The 26849-nt window shown below is 38.0% G+C and overlaps 1 protein-coding gene across 1 annotated transcript in view; it reads right to left on the reverse strand.

Moving 5' to 3' along the window:
• MORC1 (MORC family CW-type zinc finger 1) overlaps nucleotides 1-26849 on the reverse strand; it is a 164378-nt gene that overhangs the window by 64722 nt on the left and 72807 nt on the right. Inside the window, exons 15-17 of the mRNA XM_010838592.1 lie at nucleotides 10254-10382; nucleotides 6938-7043; nucleotides 1460-1598 (exon numbers count right to left, since the gene is read on the reverse strand). Coding sequence (XP_010836894.1) covers nucleotides 1460-1598; nucleotides 6938-7043; nucleotides 10254-10382 — 374 coding nt within the window. The remainder of the gene's footprint in view (nucleotides 1-1459; nucleotides 1599-6937; nucleotides 7044-10253; nucleotides 10383-26849) is intronic.

The raw sequence follows: 26849 nt of genomic DNA on the forward strand, positions 1-26849 counted from the left end.
TTCTGAAGGAGATCAGCCCTGGGATTTCTTTGGAGGGAATGATGCTAAAGCTGAAACTCCAGTACTTTGGCCACCTCATGCGAAGAGTTGACTCATTGGAAAAGACTCTGATGCTGGGAGGGATTGGGGGCAAGAGGAGAAGGGGACGACAGAGGATGAGATGGCTGGATGGCATCACTGACTCGATGGACATGAGTCTCAGTGAACTCCGGGAGATGGTGATGGACAGGGAGGCCCGGGGTGCTGTGATTCATGGGGTCGCAAAGAGTCGGACACGACTGAGCAACTGATCTGATCTGATCTGATTAAAATAACAACCAGTGATGATATCTTTATGTCTGACCTGTTACAAAACTCAAAAGCAGACACTCTAGGACATGTAAAATGTTGAGCAACTTTGAAGATTGAAGACTGGTTAGGTGAATATGTTTCCAAATGACTTTCACTCTCTTCCCCAAAGAAACTCTGAGACTTCAGGCTAAAAGGGGAGAGTCAGTGTTTGTTGTCTATGACCCCAGGTGGTGGCTGACCTGCACAGCAGATCCTCAGCAAAGGTAGAGAGGTAAGAAGATGAAGCTGGGGTAGAAAAGAAGGTTTATTTTCCATGAACCCAGGAACACACATAATAATCAGGTAGTAAGCCCGAGTGTCTTAACTCCCAATTCAGGAAGGGAATTTTCTACTCAAACGAGCATTTTATTTCCTGACATCCACACAGGAGTCAACACATTTGGACATATGCTGCTGACCTCCTCAATTTCTATTTGAGGAACTTGACAGGCAACACAATTAAAAAATGCTGAACTTGGGTGCTAAATCTACAGAAAGGGATGCAATTACTTTATTAGTTAAGAGATTAAAACCGTAATTCTGCACACCACTTTTTCTTTCACTTGCAATTGTCATGGTTATCTATATTTACTGATACTGTTTTATTTATTGAATTTTCTTAACAATTAAATAAGACGTTAAGTTCCTGTATTTATAGGCTAGTATTTTTTAAAAGAATAACTCTTTACCTCAAAACATCTACCCTCAGGGAAGAAGCCTAATGAGATAAAAAGAGCATAATCTTTGTAGTCATATACATCTGAGTCCCAAACTTGACTGTGTGACCTTTGACATACCGGCTGACCTCTACAAGGCTGTACTCACACCCTAGAGTGGAAATATATTCCCTTATTTCTCACACACTATTGTGGAGTTGGACTTTTATTATCACATATAAAAATATAGCATTATTTGAAGAAGTCCTTTCCCTTTCTGGATCCCTGGAGTACCTGTGATCACCTCTAGAACAGTCCTTAGATCCAAAATGAAAAGGAGGTGACAAAAAAAGAAGAAAAAAAGAGGCTACACATTTATTTGGGTAAACCACTTTAGTTAGTCTGTATGCACGAAATCTGTACTCATGCTCAAGAATCTGGGTAGCTTTTGGAAAGAATTACTAACAGCTCACCTGTTGACGTGGTTCTACCAGCTGATTTTGGTACCTCTGGACTGATTCTCGAAGCTGCCTGTCTTTCTCATTCTTTGACTGTGATACTGTGCTCATAGTGCCCAGGGGTATGGAAGGTAGATGTTCTGTCCGATGACAACTTTTTACAACCAAGTACAAGAGAGAACATCAGGAAGAAATATAAAACTATTTACTGTCTGCAAAAGATTATTTATTTCAACAGGAATTGTCTCTGGCTTACACCCAAAACTCAAATACAGCATTGCTCAAATACAGCATTATACTGAGAATTTAGGTAATACATTAAGTTTCCACTTTTCTTGGAAAAGAACTTAATGGAAAATGTGAAGGGTACTATGGATTTACAAGAAAGGGAGAATATTCATTATTTACTAACGTTTCATTTATCCTGAGTTATCACCAAATGAGAACTTTTGCAAAAATATTTTTTAGATAACTGAAGCTTAATTCATTACTACCATGCATTATTCTTTTCCCAAAATATCTGGGATAGAAATCTGTGGTGGTGGTTTAGTCACTCAGTCGTGTCCAACTCTTTGCAACCCCATAGACTGTAGCCCTCCAGGCTCCTCTGTCCATGGAATTCTCAAGAATAGTGGAGTGGGTTGTCATTTCCTTCTCCAATATGTCTCTGTAAAAACACACCAAATAATTCTGCTTCGGAAGCACATAGATCCTTTGTTTGAGGATTGAGACTCACTGTGAAGACCAGTGACTACTATGATGGGAGGCAGCACCTTGTGATCACCTCAGGGGTTATGGAGCCACATGGTGGAGCCCCATCGAGCAGCCCAGCACCCCATCTTCCTCTCCCTGCTGCTGGAGGCACACCAGCTGCTAGAGAACTCTCAGCTTCCTAGCCTTACTGATGGGCTGTCTCCAGTCACCAGTGGGTTAATACATGCATTACATAATCAAGCAGAATTGTCTATAAATTGCAATAAACAGGCTGTGCCTGAGGGCTTCTGTCTTTATGGTTGAAAAGAATACTAATGATTTTTGAGACATATGCATGGGAAGGTTTGAGGCCTTTTTTCCACCCTACTTCTGATTTCATGGCTATGTTCTGGGGCGCTGAGCTAGCCAAACTGCTGAAAAATTGAGATGCCATCTTATTTCACTTTGGTATGGAGGCCTGGCAGGGACAAGAAGTTCCATTCCCATTGGACATGGCCTCAATCCAGGGCATAGCTGAGGACATGCAATGTGGGAAGGGGGTACAAAATGCTGAAGTTGATTCTCAGAGCCTTACACAAGAGTTTTTCTACCCCTGGTAGGTACCAAAAAGAGGGGGAAGTGCGTGTCATAAAATACATGGGTGCTAAGCTCGGAAAGGGAGGAGGAGGTTGAGAATAGAGACAAGGGCTTCTTCAATCTGAAACAGTGCAGGGAAAGCTAAGCATCTCACTCTCACTACATTTCTCTATTTCCCAGGGTTCACCATATATTTTTCTTGCCCCCACCAATAGAGAAGAGTGAGGACTACAATCAAATTCAAGTACTGCTGTGAAAAACACTTAATTCCACCCACATATGGTATTTGTTTTTATTGTTATTTTCAAAGAAAAGTGGTAGATAAATCAGAGGGACACCTACCTATATATATAAAACCTATATATATATAACCACATGCAGTGTTCATCTGAAGACATCTGTGGGATAGTACCCACACAGGTTTATATTTCATTTGAGAAAGGAACCTTGTGGTAACATTAAGTTTTTATTTAGAAAAGAAAAACCTCAATTAATTTATTAAAATGCAATCTGTTTGATTGTCCTCAAAGATTTTTATAAACAAATTAAATCTTAATATGCAATATAAGCCATATTTTAAATATTTTTAAATATCCTTTCCAAAACTCACTTTTGGGTCTAGTCAAATGATAGGCATCATTTTTACTCTGCTGGTGATCCCTGTTCTAATATATACAAATACACAGAATGAATGTAATGGAAGCACACTGATATTTATTTCTTGGGTACTGTGACCAAAATGTGTAGCCTCCCTCTGTGCTTAAGGTGGAAAACAAAACAAAACAAAAAGGTGTCTTGGGAAAGAATGACTCCATTTTAAGCTGCCTGAGTCACTAACGCAGAACACTATCATTTGTAAAAGGGTATGTTTTACCACCACAAAATATTTGTCTGGATTTGGCTTCCTGAGCTAAAGATCCCTACAGAGTGGGGAGAGTAGTAAGGCAGAAAGAGCACAGGTTTTGAATCAAAGTGCTTGGATTCAAGTTTCAGGCTTAGGGAGGAATGGTGGACAGGTCACTGAACCCCCCTTAGCTTCACTGTTTTCTCCTCTGAGATTTGGAGAAAGCTCACGTGGTTATTCGGAGAAGGCGATGGCACCCCACTCCAGTACTCTTGCCTGGAAAATCCCATGGATGGAGGAGCCTGGTAGGCTGCAGTCCAAGGGGTCGCGAAGAATTAGACACAACTGAGCAACTTCACTTTCACTTTTCACTTTCATGCATTGGAGAAGGAAATGGCAACCCACTCCAGTGTTCTTGCCTGGAGAATCCCAGGGACAGAGGAGCCTGGTGGGCTGCCGTCTATGGGGTCGCACAGAGTCGGACATGACTGAAGCGACTTAGCAGTACGTGGTTATTGTAATGAAATGACATAACATGTAACTTCAATGTAAGAGGGAGATATTATTGTATTTCCTGTCCCAGTTCTGGTTACACAAACTTTGTTCATTCAAATGCTGTTCATTGGCTTTAACCCTGCTGACAATTGGCAGGTGACAATTAACTGGTGACAATAAACTGCATTTTCTGTAAATACATATGATGCCACTTTTCACCCCGTATTGCTATCCTTTCACTCATCCAGTATTGCCTAATAAATAACTATACTTCCTTTCTCATCATTTTAACACACATTTTATCCACGTCTAACAGTGCATATATATCAGAGTTTTGCTATTTCACAGCATAGTCTCAAAGTATGCATGGTCCATTTAAACATACTGAATCAGAGAACTGAATGAGGTCATCAGATCAACTTCTCTTCCCATGGGAATCTTCATCTGCATTGCTGTTGATAATCTCCCTTAAAGGAAGTATCAACTTTCAAGTAACTGCCCTTATAATCAAGAGTTTTTCTCCATAGCTCCCATTTCTAAATCTCTTGCTCTCACTTTAAGCATTGTTTTTGTCTTCATCTTTTCAGTGGAAATGAAATGCAGATGGTCAAAATTATGTCAGTATATTTAAAGAATCAAGGACTTAAGAAATTATAAATATAGGACTTTTTGCATTTCAGGCTTTTAAGGGCCATCCGTTTTCTGTGAACATGGCAAATTTATCTTGCCTGTCATCAGAAATGGCAGTGTTTTGATGTATAAAAGAGACAGAATTAGTATGGCTTTGAAACTAATTTTATAACACTCAGTGATGGCATCACCACTTTTCAAGGAGAAGGGACAAGCATGTCAATTCAAGGATAATGATTAGCTGGAGAAAAGGGAATCTATAGAGGTCAGATCCCCAGTTCTGTGGATCTGAGATGGCCTAAGGCTGGAGTGAGAAGTCATAGATATATGGCTAAAATATAATGGGAAAAAAAGTGAAAGTGTTAGTTACTCAGTTGTGTCCGACTCTTTGCGATCCTGTGGACTGTAGCCTGCCAGGCTCCTCTTTCCATGGAATTCTCCAGGCAAGAATACTGGAGTGCGTTGCCATTTCCTTCTCCAGGGGATCTTTCCAACCCAGGTCTCTTGCACTGCAGGCAGATTCTTTACCATCTGAGCTACCAGAGGAATCTAAATCCTCATGGCTTATTACTAAGGGCCCCCCAGTGACCAGGGACTTAAGACTGTCCTTAAAAAGGGATTCAGCTGGACCTAGAAAAGGTGCAGAGGGTACTATTATTGCACTCTATTCTATGTGATGGGAAGATGAGTTATAGAGAGGTTTTATCATTTGTCCAAGGCTTCACAGGCTAAAGGAGCCATGAGTCAAACCTAGGTAGTCTGGCCCCAGAGTCTGAACTTTAAACACTATCCCACACTGCATGAAAGTTTTGAGCTCAAAGAAAGTGATCAATATTATCACCTTTTTTTTTTTTTTCGACAGTTGAGGGATGGCACCAATTTTATTTACATTTCCAAGCACAAGTCTTTCCACAGAGAAATTTAAAAAACAAAACAAAAACAACAAAAAAAAACAACTTATTTTAAACAACAAATGGGTGAAAATAATGACAGTAATAATTAAGACACTATCCATCAGACTATTCTTAATATCGAAACTGAGCCACTACTGTGTTCCTATTTGGGAGATAGTCAAGTTACAGGTTAGGACTAGAATCAGGTTGGCAGTCAGAAGATCAAGGCCAGCAGCTTCATAAATAGTCTTCTCAACCCCTGTTTGGGCTTCAATTTTCACTTCTCTTAAATGAAGAAGTGAGTCTAGATCAGTGTTTTATAATCATGCTCCCTGGGGCTGTAGGCTTTTTACAGAGAGCAGGAGACAGAAATGAGAAGTAGATACCTCTGGCCCCAAGATTCTCAGCCTCCAATTCAGTCAGGACAGTTCTGTTTTTATCTGTTTTATATACCTGAGGTCAGAGACAAATTTTATTTGGGGATTAAAAAAAAAAAAAAGGTTCTGCTGCAATCCAAGAAAGGGAGACTGAAAAACCCCTTGGGCCATGTGAAATCTAAGAGCCCCATCACCTATGACATTTTTCATTAATCTCTAAATATGATTAACTTGAAGACTCCAGGTTGAAGAGGTTTTAGTAGCAGTTTCTAAATGTTTTATTCCTTCTTATTTTTTTTTTTCAGTTACTCTTTTTTTTCAGGGCTGGATAAAAATAAACACGAATTATTACCCTAATGTCTATATTAGCAATATCGATCCACTCATCCAGGTCAAAGAACTTAGAATAAACTCCATGGAAAAGTGATGCTTCACTTAAGGGTGCCTCTGTTAAAGGGGCATATTAACTCTTTAGCCCACAAGGAAAAGAAGTAAGTCAAAAAGGGTGTGCAATAATGTTGACATCCATCAATATTTAATTGACCTTTTTCCTGTTTTAGTCTGAAGTTCTTCCTCCAAAAGCACAAAGCAATGAAATCAATATATGACTTAAACAGAAAAAGCACATGGTCTAACACTTAAGTATCTAGATAAGACTCATGCACTATAAGATTGTACATTGCGTGAAAATGAACTGGAAGGCAGAACTCTTAAACACGGAGGTAAGGTTTTCCATCAGTGGAAGTGCAGAGCTGCACACCCAACATTAACAAAAACTTACACCCAAGTGTCTTTTAACTTGATGGAAAAGAGCACTAATGAAATATCCTTCCAGAAGTGGCAATAGGCTAGAAAGAGTTAGAAGGGATGACAGCTGCTAAGGGATGACATTTTTCAGCTTCATACATATAAATTATAGGAATTAAAAATGGATAAAGAATTTTAGAAAACTATCAAAAACTACCTGTTTTCCGAGAGATTAGGGTTATTAGCACAAATCCAGATGTCAAAGAATTCTTTTTCCTGATAATTAGTAGAAGGAGGCAAGACTCTCCACTTAAGGCAAAGATCTAAAATCATCAAAACAAAAACCACATACAAGAAAGACCACAATCAGAGGTGAATCTACCATAGTAAGATGTCAGGCTGCATATACCGAAAGTATGAAGCTATCTTTCAGTCCAAAGACAAGTGAATTTTTGACCATATACCATTATATTTGATGGCACAAATAGTCCAGGATTCTGAGCTACCTAGAACACCATCAATAAGTTATTATCATTGCTGCCATTATTATTATTATTGCCATCATTGCTTAAGTTTTTTCCAGTTGGTTTCTGCTGGTTCCAGCCAAAAGAATATGAAGTAATAGGTCCCTCTTCACCTTTTCTTAAACCACAGGAAGGCATCAAGACTGACTCTCCCATTTTTTCTGACCCACTATTTATCTGCCAATACCACCGTCCATCTCCAACCACATGACTAAGATAAGAAGGAAAATCAAATTCTACCATTTACACAGTTCCTTGTTCTGCATTTCTTATAGCTCTTACTCTGCTCTCCAGTCTACAGTTCTTGACTTCTTTGTCTCTTTCCCCCTTTCAGTCTCTCCTCGTTTTCAGGCACTCCACTCTCTTCAGGCTACTCCTCACTTGAATCCTGAATCCCCTCTACACCCTTTGTTAGTAGCTCCTGGGTAAATACTTCTTTCTCTCTGTTTATCTAAAATGGAGGCAGTCTGCACAGTGGTTAAGAATATGAATTTCACTACCTACCAAAAGGGGTTCTTGAGGCTTATAAGATATAATAATAATGATTAAAAAGACAACATTAGTAGCCATTTGTGATGGTTAATTTTATGTGTCAATTTGACAGGGCCACTGGGTACCTGGATATTTGGTCAAACATTATTCTGACTGTGTCTGTGCTTTGGATTAGATTAACATTTGAGTTGGTAGAATGAATAAAGCAAATTATCTTTCCTAATATGATGGGCCTCAACAAATCAGTTGAAGGCCTGAATAGGGGGGAAAAAGTTGACCCTCTTGCAAATAAGAGACAGTTCTTTCTGTCTTGAACCAAGACATCAGTTTTTCCTGTCTCCAAACTAGAACAAAGCATCAGCTCTTCTTGGGTATCAAATCTGTCAATATTTAGATTGGAACTATGTTATCAGGCCTCCTGGTTCTCAGGCCTTAAAGCTCTGGAATTAAAACAATGGCTCCCCCAGGTTTTTACCTTGCTGACTAAGATCGTGGGACTTGTCAGCCTCCTCAAACATCTGAGCCAATTCCCTATGATTAACATCTATCTATCCATCCATCCATCCATCCATCCATAAATCTATCTATCCTGTTGCTTCTCTTTCTCAGGAGAACCATAATACACTATCCTAAGCACTGAATAAAATTCACATGTGTTAATTAATTGTATTTTCACAAAACTGCATAATGTAACTACAAATACTAACTTCAATTTATAAAAAAGAAAATCGAAGCTTAGAGAAGTTAAGAAATTTGCCCAATTTCACATAGCTTTCAGGTACTAGAGATTGGATTCTGGCAATAAGTTGCACATATCAAATACACACAGTCATTTTTAACCAGTGATATTATCATCCAATAGGTTGTTGCATACAGTCATCAATTTTCTCAATTATACCTTCTAAGTGCCTGTAGTGTGTGTTCCTCTTAAATCTCACTGCCATATCTTTATTCAGATCTGTGTAATTCCTCACCTGGATCCTGGATTGTACCAGAAGTCTTGTCTGCAGAGGTATGACCCTAACCTTTGCTTTAGGCCTTCTCCAAATCATCTTGCACTGAGCTGCCAGAGCAACCTTACTACAAGTGACATCTATCCAGTCAGGTCCTGTTTGGAACACACCAGGCTCAAGGTTGGGGAGGTGTTCCCTTGCTGTTCTTCTGTCACTAACTCATGTCCGACTCTTTGAGATCCCATGAATTGCAGCATGCCAGGCTCCCTTGTCCTTCCTTTTCCCACACCTTGCTCAAATTCATGTCCAAGGGGTTCCCTTGGCCCTGTGTAAGGAACTACAGTGTGATTTTTTTTTTGTTTGCTTGACTGCTTCTCCCACTGGATGGCAGATTCCCTACAGACAGTGAAGACCCATAATAAGCGTTCAATGCTTCAGTGATAATTCTCTCCTTTTGAAAAACTTCCAATGCTTCTCCATTGCTTATTAAAATTGAAACTCCTTATCCTGGCATTCAAGGCTACTGAACATGTTTACACAATCTAATAATTTTATCTATTATTATTTACTCATTATTGATTCACTTAGTAGTCAACTGCTAAGTATCTACTATTAATTTAACACAGTGTTAAGTATTAAAAATAGGAAAATGACTGTTTCTATTATTCACCACAATAATATTAGCTGAATGGCACACTATATATTAACACATATTTCCAACTATACCTCTGCTTTCAAAAACTGACTTGAAAGACCAAGGCAAAGGCTACCTTGTCATGAAGCCTTGCTTCAATTTTCTCTCTTCCTTCTTTGAAACCTCAAAGAACTGTGGGTCTCTTTGACATCATTTACATTATTTTCACCTCTATTACAATTACTTTCATACTCATCTTAACCTTTCTCCTAGACCCTAATCTCTTAGAAAGCAAGAACTCTGTCTTACTTCATCTTTGTCTTCCTTATTTCTTTTTTAACACAGTGATAATATTAGGCTTGCAATATTAGGCTCTTACTAAAACCTAGATAGCATATTCAAAAGCAGAGACATTACTTTGCCAACAAAGGTTCGTCTAGTCAAGGCTATGGTTTTTCCAGTGGTCATGTATGGATGTGAGAGTTGGACTGTGAAGAAGGCTGAGCGCTGAAGAATTGATGCTTTTGAACTGTGGTGTTGGAGAAGACTCTTGAGAGTCCCTTGGACTGCAAGGAGATCCAACCAGTCCGTTCTGAAGGAGATCAGCCCTGGGATTTCTTTGGAGGGAATGATGCTAAAGCTGAAACTCCAGTACTTTGGCCACCTCATGCGAAGAGTTGACTCATTGGAAAAGACTCTGATGCTGGGAGGGATTGGGGGCAGGAGGAGAAGGGGACAACAGAGGATGAGATGGCTGGATGGCATCACTGACTCGATGGACATGAGTCTGAGTGAACTCCGGGAGTTGGTGATGGACAGGGAGGCCTGGTGTGCTGCAATTCATGGGGTCGCAAAGAGTCGGACACGACTGAGCGACTGATCTGATCTGATCTGAAAAGTTTGCTAACTTGAATGGAATTTAACACTCACCACACTGAATCATGCATGGGATGGCCATGGCTTGTCTTCTTTGATACTGAACAGAATCTGAAGATTTTTCCATGTCCTTATTATCTGGGTATCCAAATTCATTCCAAAATAATGTTAGATTTCTATTACCTAGGAAAAAAGAAATTAAAAAAAAAAAGCAGGAAGAAAATAATGAAAGAAAGTAAAACCAATAAGATCAAGATGGTAAGTAAAGGGAAATTTGGATATAAACACATGTACATATAATATGATTTCAAATATGTAAAAACTAATAACATATAGAAACAAGTGATTACGGTTTAACACTGGTTTTCCTTGAGTATGGATGAAATTGGTTTTCTACTTTACACTTTCTTGCATTTTTCCAAACTATATACAATAGATACGCATTGTATTTATAATAAAACCACAATTATAGTTATAAAAATATATCTATACTTTTATTGTTATAATAAAATACACTGACATTTAAAACTTTTTTCTTAAATACTCCTAGGAGGGACTGTGCTGATTAAAAAGTCACCCTTAAGACTAGTGGTACAAATATTTATCATCTTGTTTCACAGCCAGTTTCTATTTTATCTCTGGCTCCCTTTTCTTTCAGGCTCTATTGTTTATGCCCTACCCTTGCCCCAGATTCTAAACTGCTTCCTTGTTTAGAAACAGCACTTGTCATGGAGGTCTTTCAGGCATCCTCCTTAAGAGGCTGTGTTCTTATACATTGATCCAGCAATAGAACTGTTAGGAATCTTCCCTACAAAACTTAACAGCACAATAGCCGTATATATGAGAGCACTGTATGAATAGGAAAACAAAACAAAAACCCCCTGGAAACAAAGTAAAAGCCTAGAACTGTTGTTTAGTCACTAAGTTGTGCCCAACTCTTTTATGTAGCCCGCCAGGCTTCTCTGTCCATGGGATTTCCCAGGGAAGAATACTGCAGTGGGTTGCCATTTCCTTCTCCAGGGATCTTTTTGACCAGGGATCGAGCTCATGGCTCCTGCATTGGCAGGTGGATTCTTAGGGAACTGATAAATCCCATTTTCAAACAAGGGGACACTAGGCAACCTTTAAATTAAAAAGTTAGAGCTAAATATATTATTGTGTCAACACCTCCAAGACAGAGTTTTAATAATTTTTTAAAAGAATGTAAAACAGCAAATCTAGTATAATCAACTTTTATAATGTAAAAAAAGAGTATACATATAAAATGCTGATAACCATGCTTTTCTTTTCCTAAAAGGATACAAAAGAAAGTTTTAATAGTGGATACCACTTGGAAAAGGATAGAGAGAGAGAGGAAGGCAGGGAAAGGTACTTTGAATTTTCATTTTTTACTTTCTGAACACTTGAGTATTTTTACATGTGCATTTATTACTTTAAAAATACTTTTTTGAATAAGAATCCAAATTTAACATTCTGTCCAACATGGTAATCAACTGGCCACATGTAGCTACTAAGTACTTAAAATGTGGAAGACACAGAACATTTCATCAAAGTATAAGGTTCAAAAAGTAAGGTTCTAAAATATATACCTTAGAAATAAAATATATAAAATAGGGCCAGCCTTGTATCAACCTTAATATATGACCAAGTAATCCAAGCAAAAACCAATAAATACCTTTACACTTTCCTATGCCTGTTAAGATTTAGGTTCAGAATGTTATGTGCCTTTAAGACCAGCAGGGAAGGGACTCGGTCTTGAAAAGGTGCTTTGCAGTTGGATGGGTTGACAACTGCCCCGAAAATTCCCTGGTCTCCTACCTTGTCTCTTCACAAAATCTCTACTAGTTCTTGTCTAAATGTCCCTTTGTATTCTGCTTCCTTGGCCTTTCTCAACTCAGACTTTCAGTTTTCTGCTTTTTGCTCAGCGTGTGGTTTTGGCCCAGCCCAGACTTTACCCTTTCACTGTACACCAGAACCTGATTTAATCTTTGGTGTCTGGACAGGACTCGTGAGATCTTGTTCTCTGATTTCCACAAGAACTACTCAATTTTTGCTATGTTAAGGCACACAGAGCTATAGATTAACTTTGAGTGCTGTCTCTACCACACACTTATTGTGTAATTGTGGGAAGCTAGTAAAGTTTCTTATCCATAAAATGAGTGTCTACTCTAACTTGCCTTACATGGTCATCACTAATAATAAATATTAAGGTGCATTAAAAAATATAGTGCTGTGCAGAAACTTATGTTGCTGCTGTATCGTATTTGTTCTTTCTTTAAATGTTACTTCCCCAAGAACACCTCACCTTCTCAAAAAAGGAACTGTGTTTATTAGGTACTGCACCCTGTACCTAATAAATCCACAAAAAGTTTTGCTGCCATTCTAACAAAATAGCTCTTTAATGTGTTCTTTAGGATAAAATCAAAGTGAAATAATGTCTTTCCCTGAAAATATTAACTAATCACAGCTAACCCAACCCAGCAAACTTATAAAACAAGTATCAACTGTTAAGCCCGATATAAACATCTTAAGAGCTGGAAAACTACTAGGATGTTAGAAACACAAGCACATGCCTCTTGAGGGTGGGTGATACCTGCTTTGTGATCATATCACTCTTACAATGCTTATTATTATACAACACTTATAACTGAACATTATATTTCAGTTCACTTTATGCCTATTTTCCCTCTAAAAAGTGAAATTCTTAAAGATAATGGATGTGTTTAGGATCTTGTTTTCACTAGCTGACACGCAGAGCTTAATATTTACTTATAATACTGAATAATTCTAAAGAATTACTGGCTATCAAAGGCACGAGAACATTCAGTAGCCCAACATCTAATGACCAGGACTGACAGAAGATATGCCATTTGAAGTCAGTATCAGGACAAAAGAAACAACCAGCTATATTCAATCTGGGAATCAGAAATGGTTTTCCCTAATGGCCAATGCAATCTTGACTTTTTTCCCCATCAGACAGAAGCTATGCCAATGTGCACAATTTCTAATGTGTTAATAAAACAAATTTCCATTGAATGAACCCTGAAGATTATGTAGATGCTTCAGCAAGGTAAGTTGGCTAAAGAAATGGCCATGGGAGGAAACATACCACACACAAAAAATTTTTTTCATGTGTTACTCAGTCTACAGAGATTTATACAACTATCCTGAGGGGGAAAAATTTTTCTCCCATACAAAAAATAAACCATCAGTGGATTTTAAGCAGAAACCTTATAGATGAGGAGAGAGTGGTATGATATAATCAAAGCAGCAAAAGGAGAAACAATAACCTGCCAACCAAGAATACATTACCAATATTGAAGCTGTCTTTCAGAAATGAGGTAGAGATAAAGTATTTCCAAAACAAACAAAATTGAGGAGGTTCATTACTAGATCTGCCTTACAAGAAATGCTATAGGAAATTCTTCAAGCTGAAATGAAAGGAAACTAGTAACTTAAAAATTTGAAAATACAAAGCTCACTGGTAAGGGTAAGTATACAGTCAAATTCATAATATTCTAATTCTGTAATGATTGTACGTAAGTCACTTAACTCTAATATTAATATGAAGGTTAAAAGACAAAGTTCAAAAAACAACCATAGCTACAATAATTTCTAAATGAACACAATATTAAAATACGTAACCTGTGAAATCAGTAAGTCAGTTCAGTCACTCAGTCATGTCCAACTCCTTGTGACACCCTGGACTGCAGCATGCCAGGCTTCCCTATCTATCACCAACTCCCAAAGCTTACTCAAACTCATGTCTGTTGAGTCAGTGATGCCATCCAACCATCTCATCCTCTGTCGTCCCCTTCTCCTCCTGCCTTCAATCTTTCCCAGCATCAGGGTCTTTTCAAATGAGTCAGCTCTTCACATCAGGTGGCCAAAGTATTAAAGTTTCAGCTTCAACATGAGTCCTTCCAATGAACACCCAGGACTGATCTCCTTTAGGATGGACTGGTTGGATTTCCTTGCAGTCCAAGGGACTCTCAAAAGTCTTCTCCAACACCATAGTTCCAAGGCATCAATTCTTCGGCACTCGGCTTTCTTTATAGCTCAATTCTCACATCCATACATGACTACTGGAAAAACCATAGCTTTGACTAGACGGACCTTTGTTGGCAAAGTAGAGAACATAAAATGCTTGTAGGGGGAGGGAGTAAGAAGGTTTTTCTATGTGACTGAAGTTAAGTTGTTGTAAACTTAAAACAGACTGTTATAAGTATAACATGTTTTATACTTATAGTTTCATAACCACAAAGCAGAAATCTATAGCAGATGTACAAAAGAGAAAGAGAAAGGAGTCAGAGCATAGCACTACAGGAAATTATCATATCACAAAGGAAGAGACCAAGCGAAAAGAAACAAACTACAAAAAAGCCAGAAAACAACTGATAAGATGGCAATAGTAAGTCTTTATCAATAATTATCTTAAATATAAATGGATTACATTCTCTAACCAAAAGATGTAAAGTGACTGAATAGATAAATACCAAGACCCAACTATATGCTGTCTATAAAACACTCACATCAGTTTTAAGGATATACATAGGTTCAAAGTGAAAGGATGGAAAAAAACATACCATGTAAATGAAAATCAAGAGAGTGGGTAGCTATATCCAAAACATACTTTAAGTATGTTGGAGGAGAAAAGAAGATTATTATTTAATGATAAAGAAGCTGATTCACCAAGAGGCTATTAACATCATGTAAATACATACACTCACTGTCAGAGCACCTAAATATATTAAGCAAATATTAACAGACGTAAAGGTAGAAATAGAGAGCAAAGCAATAATAGCAGGGGACTGCAATACCCTTCTTTTAACAATGGAAAGACCATCCAGAGAGAAAATTATAAGGAAAAATGGACATTAAATACATTAAATATAAAATGGACCCAAATTAGAAAATATAATATTTCATCCAAAAGCAATAAAATTCACATTCTTCTTAAATGCACCTGGAATATTTTCCAAGACAGATCATATATTAGGTCACAAAACAAGTCTTAACAAATTTACAAGGACTGAATTGTATCAAGTATCTTTTCTGACCATAATGGTATAACACTAAAATCAACAAGTGGAAGAAAGCTGGAAAATTCACAAATATGTGGAAGTTAAACATCAGACTACTGAAAAACCAATGACTCAGAGAAGAAATCAAAAGGGCAATTTTAAATATATTGAAGTAAAACTAACAAAACAATCCCATTTACTACTGCATCAAAAAGAATGAAATACATAGGAATAAATCTACCAAAGAGGCAAAAGACCTATACCCTGGAAACTATAAGACACTGATGAAAGAAACCAAAAACGACACAAACAAATGGAAAGATATACTGTGTTCTTGGACTGGAAGAATAAACATTGTTAAAATAACCATTCTACCCAAGGTGATTTGTAGATTCAATGCAATCCCTATCAAATTACCAATGGCATTTTTCACAGAACTAGAACAAGTAATTTTAAACTATTTATGGAAATGCAAAAGAGCCTGGATAGCAGAAAGAATCTTGAGGAAAAAAAGAACAGAACTGGAGGAATCAGACTCCCTGACTTCAGGCTACACTACAAAGCTATATTCATCAAACCAGTATGGTACTGGCCCCAAAACAGAAATATAGATCAATGGAACAGGACAGAAAGCCCAGGAATAAATCCACACATAGTGATAAACACTTCCATTAAGAAATAAACAAGAATGATATAACCAATAACATTATATTAAATACCTCAATGAACTAGAAAAAGAAGAACTAAGTCCCAAGTTAGCAGAAGGAAAGAAATGGCAAAGATCAGAGAAGAAATAAATGAAATAGAGAACAGAAAAAACAATAGAAAAGATTAATCAAACTAAGAGCCTCATTTTTGAAAAGATAAACAAAATTGTAAAACCCTTAACAAGACTTGGATTTCCCTGGTGGCTCAGATGGTAAAGAATCTGCCTGCAATGCAGGAGATCTGGGTTTGATTCCTGGTCAGGAAGATCCCCTGGAGAAGGAAATGGTAACCCACTCCAGTATTCTTGCCTAGACAATCACATGTACAGGGGAGCCTGGCAGGCTACAACCCATGGGGTCCAAAGGGTTGGACATGACTAAGAGATTAGCACTTAATTAGACTAGATAAGAATAACAGTGAAAACTCAAATAAATAAGATCAGAAATTAAAAATGAGACATTACTGTGGATACCACAGAAATACAAAGGATCTTAAGACACTACAATGAAAAATTATATTCCAAGAAATTATATAACATAGAAGAAATGGGTAAATTCCTAGAAACATACAACCTACCAAGACTGAATCATGAGGAAATAGAAAATATGAACAGACCAAGAGTGAGTAAAGATACTGAATCAGTCATTAAAAATCTCCCAACAAAGAAAAACCCAGGACCAGATGGCATCAGTGGTGAGTTTTACCAAACATAATAATAATAATAAAAATAATAATGCCTATAAATCTTTTCCAAAAATATATTCCCCCCAATTTTTTCTTCTTTAAAGAAAGAAAATTTCCAAACTCTTTTTATGAGGTCCACATTACTCTGATTCCAAAACCAGATAAGGGCTTTATAAGGAAAGAAAAATACAGTCTAGAACCACTGGTGAACATAGATGCTAAAATCCTCAATAAATAGAGAAGGGAATGGCAACCCACTCCAGTATTCCTGCCTGGAGAATCTCATGGACAAAGGAGCCTGGCGGGCTACAGTCCATGCGGTCACAAAGAGTCAGACACAACTGAGCGACGAACACATACACATTCAGTCTGTTTAATAAATGGTGGGAAAATTGGATGTACAGACAAAAGAATGAAGCTGGACCCTATTTCACACCACTCATAAACATTAACCCAAAATGAATTGATGATTTAAAGGTAAGACCTGAAACCATAAAGTTCCTAGAAGAAAATATACAAAAAGCTCTTTAACATTGGTCTGGGCAATGAATTTTGTTGTCGTCGTTTTTGATATAACACTAAAAGCATAGTGGAACAAAAAATAAACAAGAGGGCGTATATCAAACTACAAAGCTTTTGTATAGCAAAGGAAACACTCCCAAAAAAAAAATGAAAAAGCAACATACAGAAAGGGAGAAAATATATGCAAATAATTTATATGATAAGGTATTAAAGTCTAAAATATATAAATAACTCAAATAATGGAATAGCAAAAAAAAAAAACAAAACAACCCTCTTATTGAAAAATGGTCTGAAGACCCAAATAGACAGTTTTCCAAGAAAAAGACACACAAATGGCCAACAGGTACGTGAAAAGGTGCTTAACATCACTAATAATCAGGGAAAGCAAATCAAAATCACAGTACCTTATGACGTCACACCTATTAGGATGGCTATTGTCAAAAAGAGAAGTGATAGTGTTCTTGAGGATGTGGAGAAAAAGGAATCCTTGTACACTTTTGGTAGGAATGTAAACTGGTACAACCATTATTGAAAACAGTGTGGAGATTCCTCAAAAATTAAAAAATGTAGCTATTATATGATCCAGAAAACCACTTCTGGGTATATATCTGAAGAAAATGATAACAGTATGTTGAAGAGATATCTGCACTCCCATCTTCACTGCAACATCAGTCAGTACCGGCAAGATATGGAAATATGGAAGCGACCTAAGTGTCTAATGATGGATGAAAGGTTGAAGAAAGTATGCCTGGATGTGTATGTATGTGAGAGAGAAGGAGGATAGAGTAGAATATTATTTAGCCATAAAAGAGTTGAATTCTCCATCTGTTATAAGAATGAAACTCTAGGGAATTATACTAAGTGAAATAAGCCAGACAGAGAAACATATAATATGATTTACATGTGGAATCCAATAATACTACTAATAAAGTTGAATTCATAAAAACAGAAAGTAGAATCATGGTTGCTGGCAACTGTGGGCCAGAGATAATGGGGAGATGTCAGTCAAAGGGTACAAACTTTCATTTATAAGCTCATAAGGATCTAATGTACAGCATGGTGACTATAGTAAATAATACTGTATTGTATACTTGAATGTGCTAAGAGAGTAAATCTGAAGCATTCTCACACCTACATAAGCAACATGGTAACTGAGTGAGATGATAAGATGTTTTAATTAACTTGACTGTGGTAAATATTTCACAATGTATATGTGTAGTGAATAGCTGTGTTGTTCACTTTAAGCATATGTAATTTTTTGTCAATGATACTCAAGAAACCTGGAAAAAAATTATTGTCTATCCTAGTCTGGCAAGAAAGAGTAAAATGATTAATAGAATTCATTAAATTAGGTAGGCCTTGAAATATGAAAGTGAAAGTATGAGTTGTTAGGTCATGTCCAACTCTTTGTGACCCATAGCCTGTAGCCCACCAGATGCCTCTGTCCATGGAATTCTCCAGGCAAGAATACTGGAGTGGGTTGCCATTCCCTTCTCCAGGGGGCCTTTCTAAGCCAGGGATTGAAGCTGAGATTGCAGGTAGATTCTTTATCATCTGAGCCACCAGGGAAGCTCAAAAGGTTTTAATAAACCATATTTTGTTAATGTGTATTAAAGAAGTTTTTTAAAATTTCTCTTTGATCCAGAAGTCAATTAAGAACAAAATATTGTGTCTCAAATATTTCCCTCCCCCCACCTATAGAGAATGCTATTTCCCTTGTGGTTCAGGCGATAAAGAATCTGCCTGCAATGTAGGAGACCTAGGTTTGATCCATGGGTCAGGAAGATCCCTTGGAGTAGAGAATGGCAACCCACCCCAGCATTTCTGCCTGGAAAATCCCATGGACAGGGGAACCTGGCAAGCTACAGTCCATGGGGTCACAAAGAGTCGAACAGGACTGAGTGACTAACACTCATGGAGAATGCTTTGTAGATAACCCCAAAATTGTTAATTTCATAATTATATTAACATCCTCAAGGTATTCTGATTTTAAAATCCATTTTACTTTTGTGAACAGGAAGTAGAGGAGTATATATTTTGAGACTTTTGTTTGAATAATCAACAAGCTTGTTAAACTAATGGAATAATCAGGGTTTAATGCACATAGAGAATTAAATTACTTATTTCTAGAATAAGTATCTGAGACAAGCTGTGAAAACCTAATTTACTGCTAGCTAGGTATGGAGTATTGTATTCAGAAGATTCCCGAAGTTTAAATTAATCTGATTAATTTTTCAGGAAAAAATAATGGAAACTACTGCAATAACTTACTAAAAAATTGTCAAAAACCAGTAACTAAAAGAGCAGTTCACATAGATTTTGCCTCTTAAAGGGGGAAGAAATCTAATAGCCTCTTAGAGGTCCGTTTCATATGTATTCATAGAATGTACAATGATATCCAGGGAGTCAATTGACCAAGTGAAAAAGTAATAAAATTCAGTAATAAACTACCAAAGCAACATTGGATGTTTCCAATCAAATAATAAAACCTAAAACAGTTTATGAAAATAAAGCACCAAGAAAATCTGAAGATGGCAATGGTATTTAAACGAGGTCCCTGCCTTCAGGTAGTTCTGCATCTAAATAGATATTTATGTTCTACTTTTAAAGATTTCATGATCTGAGCACAGTCAGGTCCCAGTCTAGTCAAGGCAATGGTTTTTCCAGTAGTCATATAGGGATGTGAGAGTTGGACTATAAAGAAAGCTGAGCGCCGAAGAATTGATGCTTTTGAACTGGGGTGTTGGAGAAGACTCTTGAGAGCCCCTTGGATTCCAAGGAGATCCAACCAGTCCATCCTAAAGGAGGTAAGTCCTGGGTGTTCATTGGAAGGACTCATGTTGAAGCTGAAACTCCAATACTTTGGCCACCTGATGCGAAGAGCTGACTCATTTGAAAAGGCCCTGATGCTGGGAAAGATTGAGGGCAGGAGGAGAAGGGGATGACAGAGAAGGAAATGGTTGGATGGCATCACTGACTCAATGGACATGAGTTTGGGTAAACTCCAGGTAAACTCTTGCCATCTCCTGTTTGACCACTTTCAATTTGCCTTGATTCATGGACCTAACATTCCAGGTTCCTATGAAATATTGCTCTTTACAGCATCAGACTTTACTTGCAAAACCAGTCCCATCCACAACTGGGTGTTGTTTTTGCTTTGGCTCTGTCTCTTCATTCTTTCTGGAGTTATTTCTCCACTCTTCTCCAGTAGCATATTGGGCACCTACCAACCTGGGGAGTGATGCTGAAGCTGAAACTCCAATACTTTGGCCACCTGATGCAAAGAACTGAGTCACTGGAAAAGATCCTGATGCTGATTAAAGGCGGGAGGAGAAGGGAACGACAGAGGATGAGATGGTTGGATGGCATCACCAACTCAACAGACATGAGTTTGGGTAAGCTCCTGGAGTCCACGACGGACAGGGAAGCCTGGGGTACTGCAGTTCATGGGGTTGCAAGAGTCGGACATGACTGAGTGACTGAACTGAACATTAAAGATCTCAAATAGAAATTACACATCCATTCTTGGAGGACTGTAGATCACACTTTCTCCTCTGGTGAATACTGTCCTGTTTGTCCTTATCTTTATAATTCTTAGCCAAGCCAGATATGAGACCCTTGTTAAGCTGATCCCTTGTGTGATCATTTATCATTTATGGTCTTGATAACATCTCTGGGTTAGGGATAGGAAACTGGTTTCAAGTAACATACCAACTCTGATCAGCTGGTAGGGATGCCCATAAAATCTCGAGGCCAATTACCACTTATCAGGAAGAACTGCCATGATGGCTTAGAAAGTGTGTGGTGTATGTGAGATGAGAGAGGCCCTATGTGATCACTTCCCAAAGGATTTGATTTGAATTGAAGTAAAATAAAGCGAGATGTCTTCAGCAGTGGTAAAGGTGTTTCCAGTGCCCTTCTTTCTCTTGGCTCCTGGATGTGGTTGAGGTGGTTGGGTCCATCTCCCAGTACAGTACAGTCGATGGTACAGTAGGCTCCATAGCAAAACTCCAGGAATCTGCAGAGTTGGTCCAACTTTGCAGTAACGTCATGACTTCACCTGACAATGGAGCATCATTTCCTTTCATTCCATATTAGCTGCTTCCCACGAAGATCTCCTTAAGCTGAAAAAAATGATTTTAGAACCACCACCATCCTGACTTGAGAAAATACATGATGACAAAATAAATAAATAAATCATGAATTAAATCATACTTTTATGTGATTTTATGTCTTACTACTCACAACTACATCGCTATATTTGAAAAAATGTAGCACATATATGTACAAGACATAACGCCGTCTTCGACAATCATCAGTAGCCAGGGATTCAAGGATTCCAAGCCACACTCTAAGGTCCCCTAGGCTTCGTGACTCCTCCCAGTTCAGAACCACACCATATGTGCAGGAAGATGGAGGGAAGCCTTATGAGGACATCTTCAAAAACAAACTTAAGGAAAGTTACGTTTCTACTGAGTTCTTCCTTATAAAGAAACAATTTAACTTTCATTTTTTTGGTTATATTTTTATTTAGTCACATTCATAGCTTTTCTATATATGCACTAATTTTTCCTGTTGTTTATAAAGAATGGAAATCAAAATTAGGCATAATAATATAAATATATTCAAAAAACATTCTGTGTTATCACGGGTAAAAGCTTAGTCAGCTACCTAAGTCTCCTCAATACCTGCTGCTACTGCTGCTAAGTCACTTCAGTCATGTCTGACTCTGTGGGACCCCATAGACGGCAGCCCACCAGGCTCCCCCATCCCTGTGATTCTCCAGGCAAGAACACTGGAGTGGGTTTCCATTTCCTTCTCCAATGCATGAAAGTGAAAAGTGAAAGTGAAGTTGCTCAGTCGTGTCTGACTCTTAGCGACCCCATGGACTGCAGCCTACCACCCCAACACCTAGGTTAGCATAATTTTTCTTTCTACCAGGATTCTCTTTATCTTCACTTCAGTTCAGTTCAGTCACTCATTTGTGTCCGACTCTTTGTGACCCCATGAACCACAGCACGCCAGACCTCCCTGTCCATCACCAACTCCCGGAGCTTACTCAAACTCATCTCCATTGAGTTGGTGATGCCATCTAACAATCTCATCCTCTGTCGTCCCCTTCTCCTCCTGCCTTCAATCTTTCCCAGCATCAGAGCCTTTTCAAATGAGTCAGCTCTTCACATCAAGTGGCCAAAGTATTAGAGTTTCAGCTTCAACATCAGTCCTTCCAATGAACACCCAGGACTGATCTCCTTTAGAATGGACTGGTTGGATCTCCTTGCAGTCCAAGGGACTCTCAAGAGTCTTCTCCAACACCACAGTTCAAAAGCATCAATTCTTCAGCACTCAGCTTTCTTTATAGTCCAACTCTCACATCCATACATGACTACTGGAAAAACCATAGCCTTGACTAGATGGACCTTTGTTGACAAAGTAATGTCTCTGCTTTTTAATATGCTGTCCTGGTTGGTCATAACTTTCCTTCTAAGGAGTAAGTGCCTTTTAATTTTGTGGCTGCAATCACCATCTGCAGTGGTTTTGGAGGCCCAAAAACCAAAGTCAGCCACTGTTTCCCCATCTATTTGCCATGAAGTGATGGGACCGGATGCCACAATCTTAGTTTTCTTAGACATACACAAAGCACCGTGACTTAATGGTCTCAAAAGTCTAAAGATTCTTTGTTGTTAACACAACTTATGTTAAATTGTTTAATTCTGATTTCGCTGTCTTAAATTCAGTCATTAGATACAACTTATTCTTTTTTCTAAAGCACACACACGCAGAATAATGAAGAGTGTTGAAGCTTTGCTTCTTATATGGCAGGGAAAAATCAAACTGTAAGACTCAAAGTGTATTTAATTCTAGACAAAAGAAGGGCTGGCTTTTTCATATTTTATTTGCAATATAGGTGAGATCTTCTGAGATGTTTTAGCAAGAAATTTCCTTGTAGATGTTAAAAATATCATTATCATGATAACAATACAAGTGCAGTCAGATAGAAAAAGAAGTGTTAAGTGCTGTCAATGGTGATAATTTCAATTATCAAGTGAAAGCAGTGTAATGGATAAAATCTAAGACTGTGATATTTTTTAAAAAACAGAAGTCAATGCTTTGAACTCCTGAACCATACTGCTATTTTCTGGGAACTGGCACAAAGTAACAATTTTAAACATATATTTATGCAATAAAAATAAAGTAAAAATGTCTATAATGTTTTTTGATATTTTCTCTCCAATTCCTCTCACATAAAGCTTTTAGCCAACACAATTTTTTTAGTGGTATAGAATTCTACTGTTGCTGCTGTCAATAGTAAGGTCCCAACAAACATGGGTAATCAAATGGTTGATAAAAGAAGTTCTTCTTTATAGAAGTATTAGTTAATAAGCAATGAAAATTGATTTAATTAGAATGCAAGATTTTGGGACTCTTAAGGGATATGAGTTTTGATCACTAATTGTTAATATTATTAAAAGAGAACAATTTATGGCTCCTGATAGAACACTCTTCAACCTACGAAGTATCTTGATAAAACAGCCACAAAAGAACACACCTGAATTTGGTCAAGCTGCTAGATTCTACCAATTTACAGAGAAATAAAATAAACAGAATGAAAGAATCTGTTAAACTACACACAGTAATGCAGTCAGAAAAATTTAAACTGTGAAAACAGTAAGACAACCAATTCTGCCTACAAATAAATTGCAAAAAAAAAAGAGAGAGAGAGAGAGGGAACAATAAAGAGAAATATGAGGATAGGATAGAGGACTATGAAATATAACAGAAAATTCAAAATGTAAACATGAGACAGGATATTTTTATGCTATTAAAAAAGTATTGACAATTTTTAGATGTCATATTTGTATTGTGGTCATGTTTTTAAACAGAGTTCTTTAAGAATACATGTTAAAATATATGCAGATATAAAGTATCTGGAATTTCCTTCACGTTCCAGTTGTGGGGGAGTAGGTGGAAGTATGGATAAAACCAGTTTGCTGAGGAGTTGATAATTGTTAGGGTTGGATGATGGGTTTATGTATTTCATAATCAGTTCAGTTCAGTCACTCAGTCGTGTCCCACTCTTTGCGACCCCATGAACTGCAGCACGCCAGGCCTCCCTGTCCATCACCAACTCCCAGAATCCACCCAAACCCATGTCCATCGAGCTGGTGATGCCATCCAGCCATTTCATCCTCTGTCGTCCCCTTCTCCTTCTGCCCTCAGTCTTTTCCAGCATCAGGGTCTTTTCAAAAGAGTCAGCTCTTCACATCAGGTGGCCAAAGTACGGGAGTTTCAGCTTTAACATCAGTCCTTCCAATGAACACCCAGGACTGATCTCCTTTAGGATGGACTGGATGGATCTCCTTGCAGTCCAAGAGACTCTCAAGAGTCTTCTCCAACACCACAGTTCAAAAGCACCAATTCTTCAGCGCTCAGCTTTCTTTATAGTCCAACTCTCACATCCATACATGACCACTAGAAAAACCATAGCCTTGACTAGATGGATCTTTGTTGGCAAAGTAATGTCTCTGCTTTTCAATATGCTATCCAGGTTGGTCATAACTTTCCTTCCAAGGAGTAAGCATCTTTTAATTTCCTGGCTGCAATCACCATCTGCAGTGATTTCAGAGTCCCTAGAAATAAAGTCAGCCGCTGTTTCCACTGTTTCCCCATCTATTTGCCAGGAAGTGATGGGACTGGATGCCATGATCTTAGTTTTCTGAATGTTGAGCTTTAAGCCAACTTTTTCACTCTCCTCTTTCACTTTCATCAAGAGGCTCTTTAGTTCTTCACTTTCTGCCATAAGGGTGGTGGCATCTGCATATCTGAGGTTATTGATATTTCTCCTGGCAATCTTGATTCCAGCTTGTGCTTGTTCCAGCCCAGCATTTCTCATGATGTACTCTGCATATAAGTTAAATAAGCAGGGTGACAATATAAGTTAAATAAGCATGGTGTTAGCCCTACTAAACTGTAAATTCCCAGAGAGGGTGGACCTCGTCTGATTTATCGGTCCTGTAACATTCTGCGCCTGGCATCGATGAATGAATGAATAAAAGAACACATGAGAAATAGATTTGACATTAATATAAAAATGTATTTTCTAATACAGTTGTGCAAAGATTCATAGCTGCCTCAAGAAGTAGCAATTTTTCTTTCATGAGAAAAATTTTACCCTGTTTAGGCATAAAATGGCTTCCACTTGCCTGGGACTTCCCAAGTGGCTCAGTGGTAAAGAACCTGCCTGCCAATGCAGGGGATGTGGGTCTGATCCCTGGGTCAGGAAGATCCCGTAGAGGAGGAAATGGCAACCCACTTCAGTATTCTTGCCTGGGAAATCCCATGGACAGAGGAGCCTGGTGGGTGATAGATAGTTCATGGGGTTTCAAAGAGGCGGACATGACTGATATGACTGAACAGATACATATACACAATGCCTGGGGCAGGGGTGGGTGAGGTAAAGGGGATTCATGCATGGTGGGGGTGGGTGACTGGATTAAACAACTTTTAACCTTATTGCCAACCCAGGCCCTATAATTTGAGTTCTGCTGGTAAAGGTTGTTTATTGCATCATAAATTTCATTTTAGCTGATCAGCTATAATCTGTTTTGAAAAATTTTAGTAATACATTTCTATGTAATTACTTCTGTTCAAATTCAGATTTCATTTGCTATTTCTCCCTATCTTTTCCTTCTCCTTCTCTCTCCATTCCAAAAAGCTGATGATTAATATTTCCATTTTACTGTAAGGATGCATAAAGTTTCAGAAAACACAGTAGCAGACAGTGACGTGAGGACAGACTCAGAGACAAGAATACTTCTGAGATTCTTAGCATCAACTGTGACAAAAGTAAATGCAGATCTGACAAATGACACAAAATCGTTACCTCGCCATTTCTTTTTCTGCTGATTGGATTTTTAAATACAAGGGCCCAATTTTCTATAGAAACAGATCAGATTTACAGCAAATACAAAAATTGCATCTTTTATTTATAAGGTTAAAAATCTACCCAAATACTTTTCATTAAAATCGTGTGTCTATAATATTGACTTTCAGAGGGTTAGTCAAGCATTACATAACTTTGCTTCTTCCTGTGGGAATTAATAACCAGAGACCTGAAGGTCAATCTCCTCAACACAATTCCTGAGACTACCAATTCTGACCTTGATTACTTGATTCAGTTTGATACTGAAGTAGTTGTGAGATATGTGAGGAAATACACATGCTCACTCTCCTTTCTCCACTCTCTGCTTTCTTTCTAGAGGAACATCTTTTGTGAGAGCAACCTCTAGCCCCAACTCCATTCATGGACAGTTATGGAAGTAGGACATGAACACGTTTTTAACCATTAGTGATTAACATACAAATATAACTTCCTGATGTTCAAGCTGGTTTTAGAAAAGGCAGAGGAACCAGAGATCAAATTGCCAACATCTGCTGGATCATAGAAAAAGCAAGAGAGTTCCAGAAAAACATCTATTTCTGCTTTATTGACTATGCCAAAGCCTTTGACTGTGTGGATCCCAATAAACTGTGGAAAATTCTGAAAGAGATAGGAATACCAGAACACCTGATCTGCCTCTTGAGAAATCTGTATGCAGGTCAGGAAGCAACAGTTAGAACTGGACATGGAACAGTAGACTGGTTCCAAATAGGAAAAGGAGTTCGTCAAGGCTGTATATTGTCACCCTGTTTATTTAACTTATATGCAGAG

The sequence above is a fragment of the Bison bison genome, unplaced genomic scaffold (genome assembly GCF_000754665.1).
Source record: "Bison bison bison isolate TAMUID 2011002044 unplaced genomic scaffold, Bison_UMD1.0 scf7180017864098, whole genome shotgun sequence".
In the NCBI taxonomy this organism is placed as follows: Eukaryota; Metazoa; Chordata; class Mammalia; order Artiodactyla; family Bovidae; genus Bison; species Bison bison.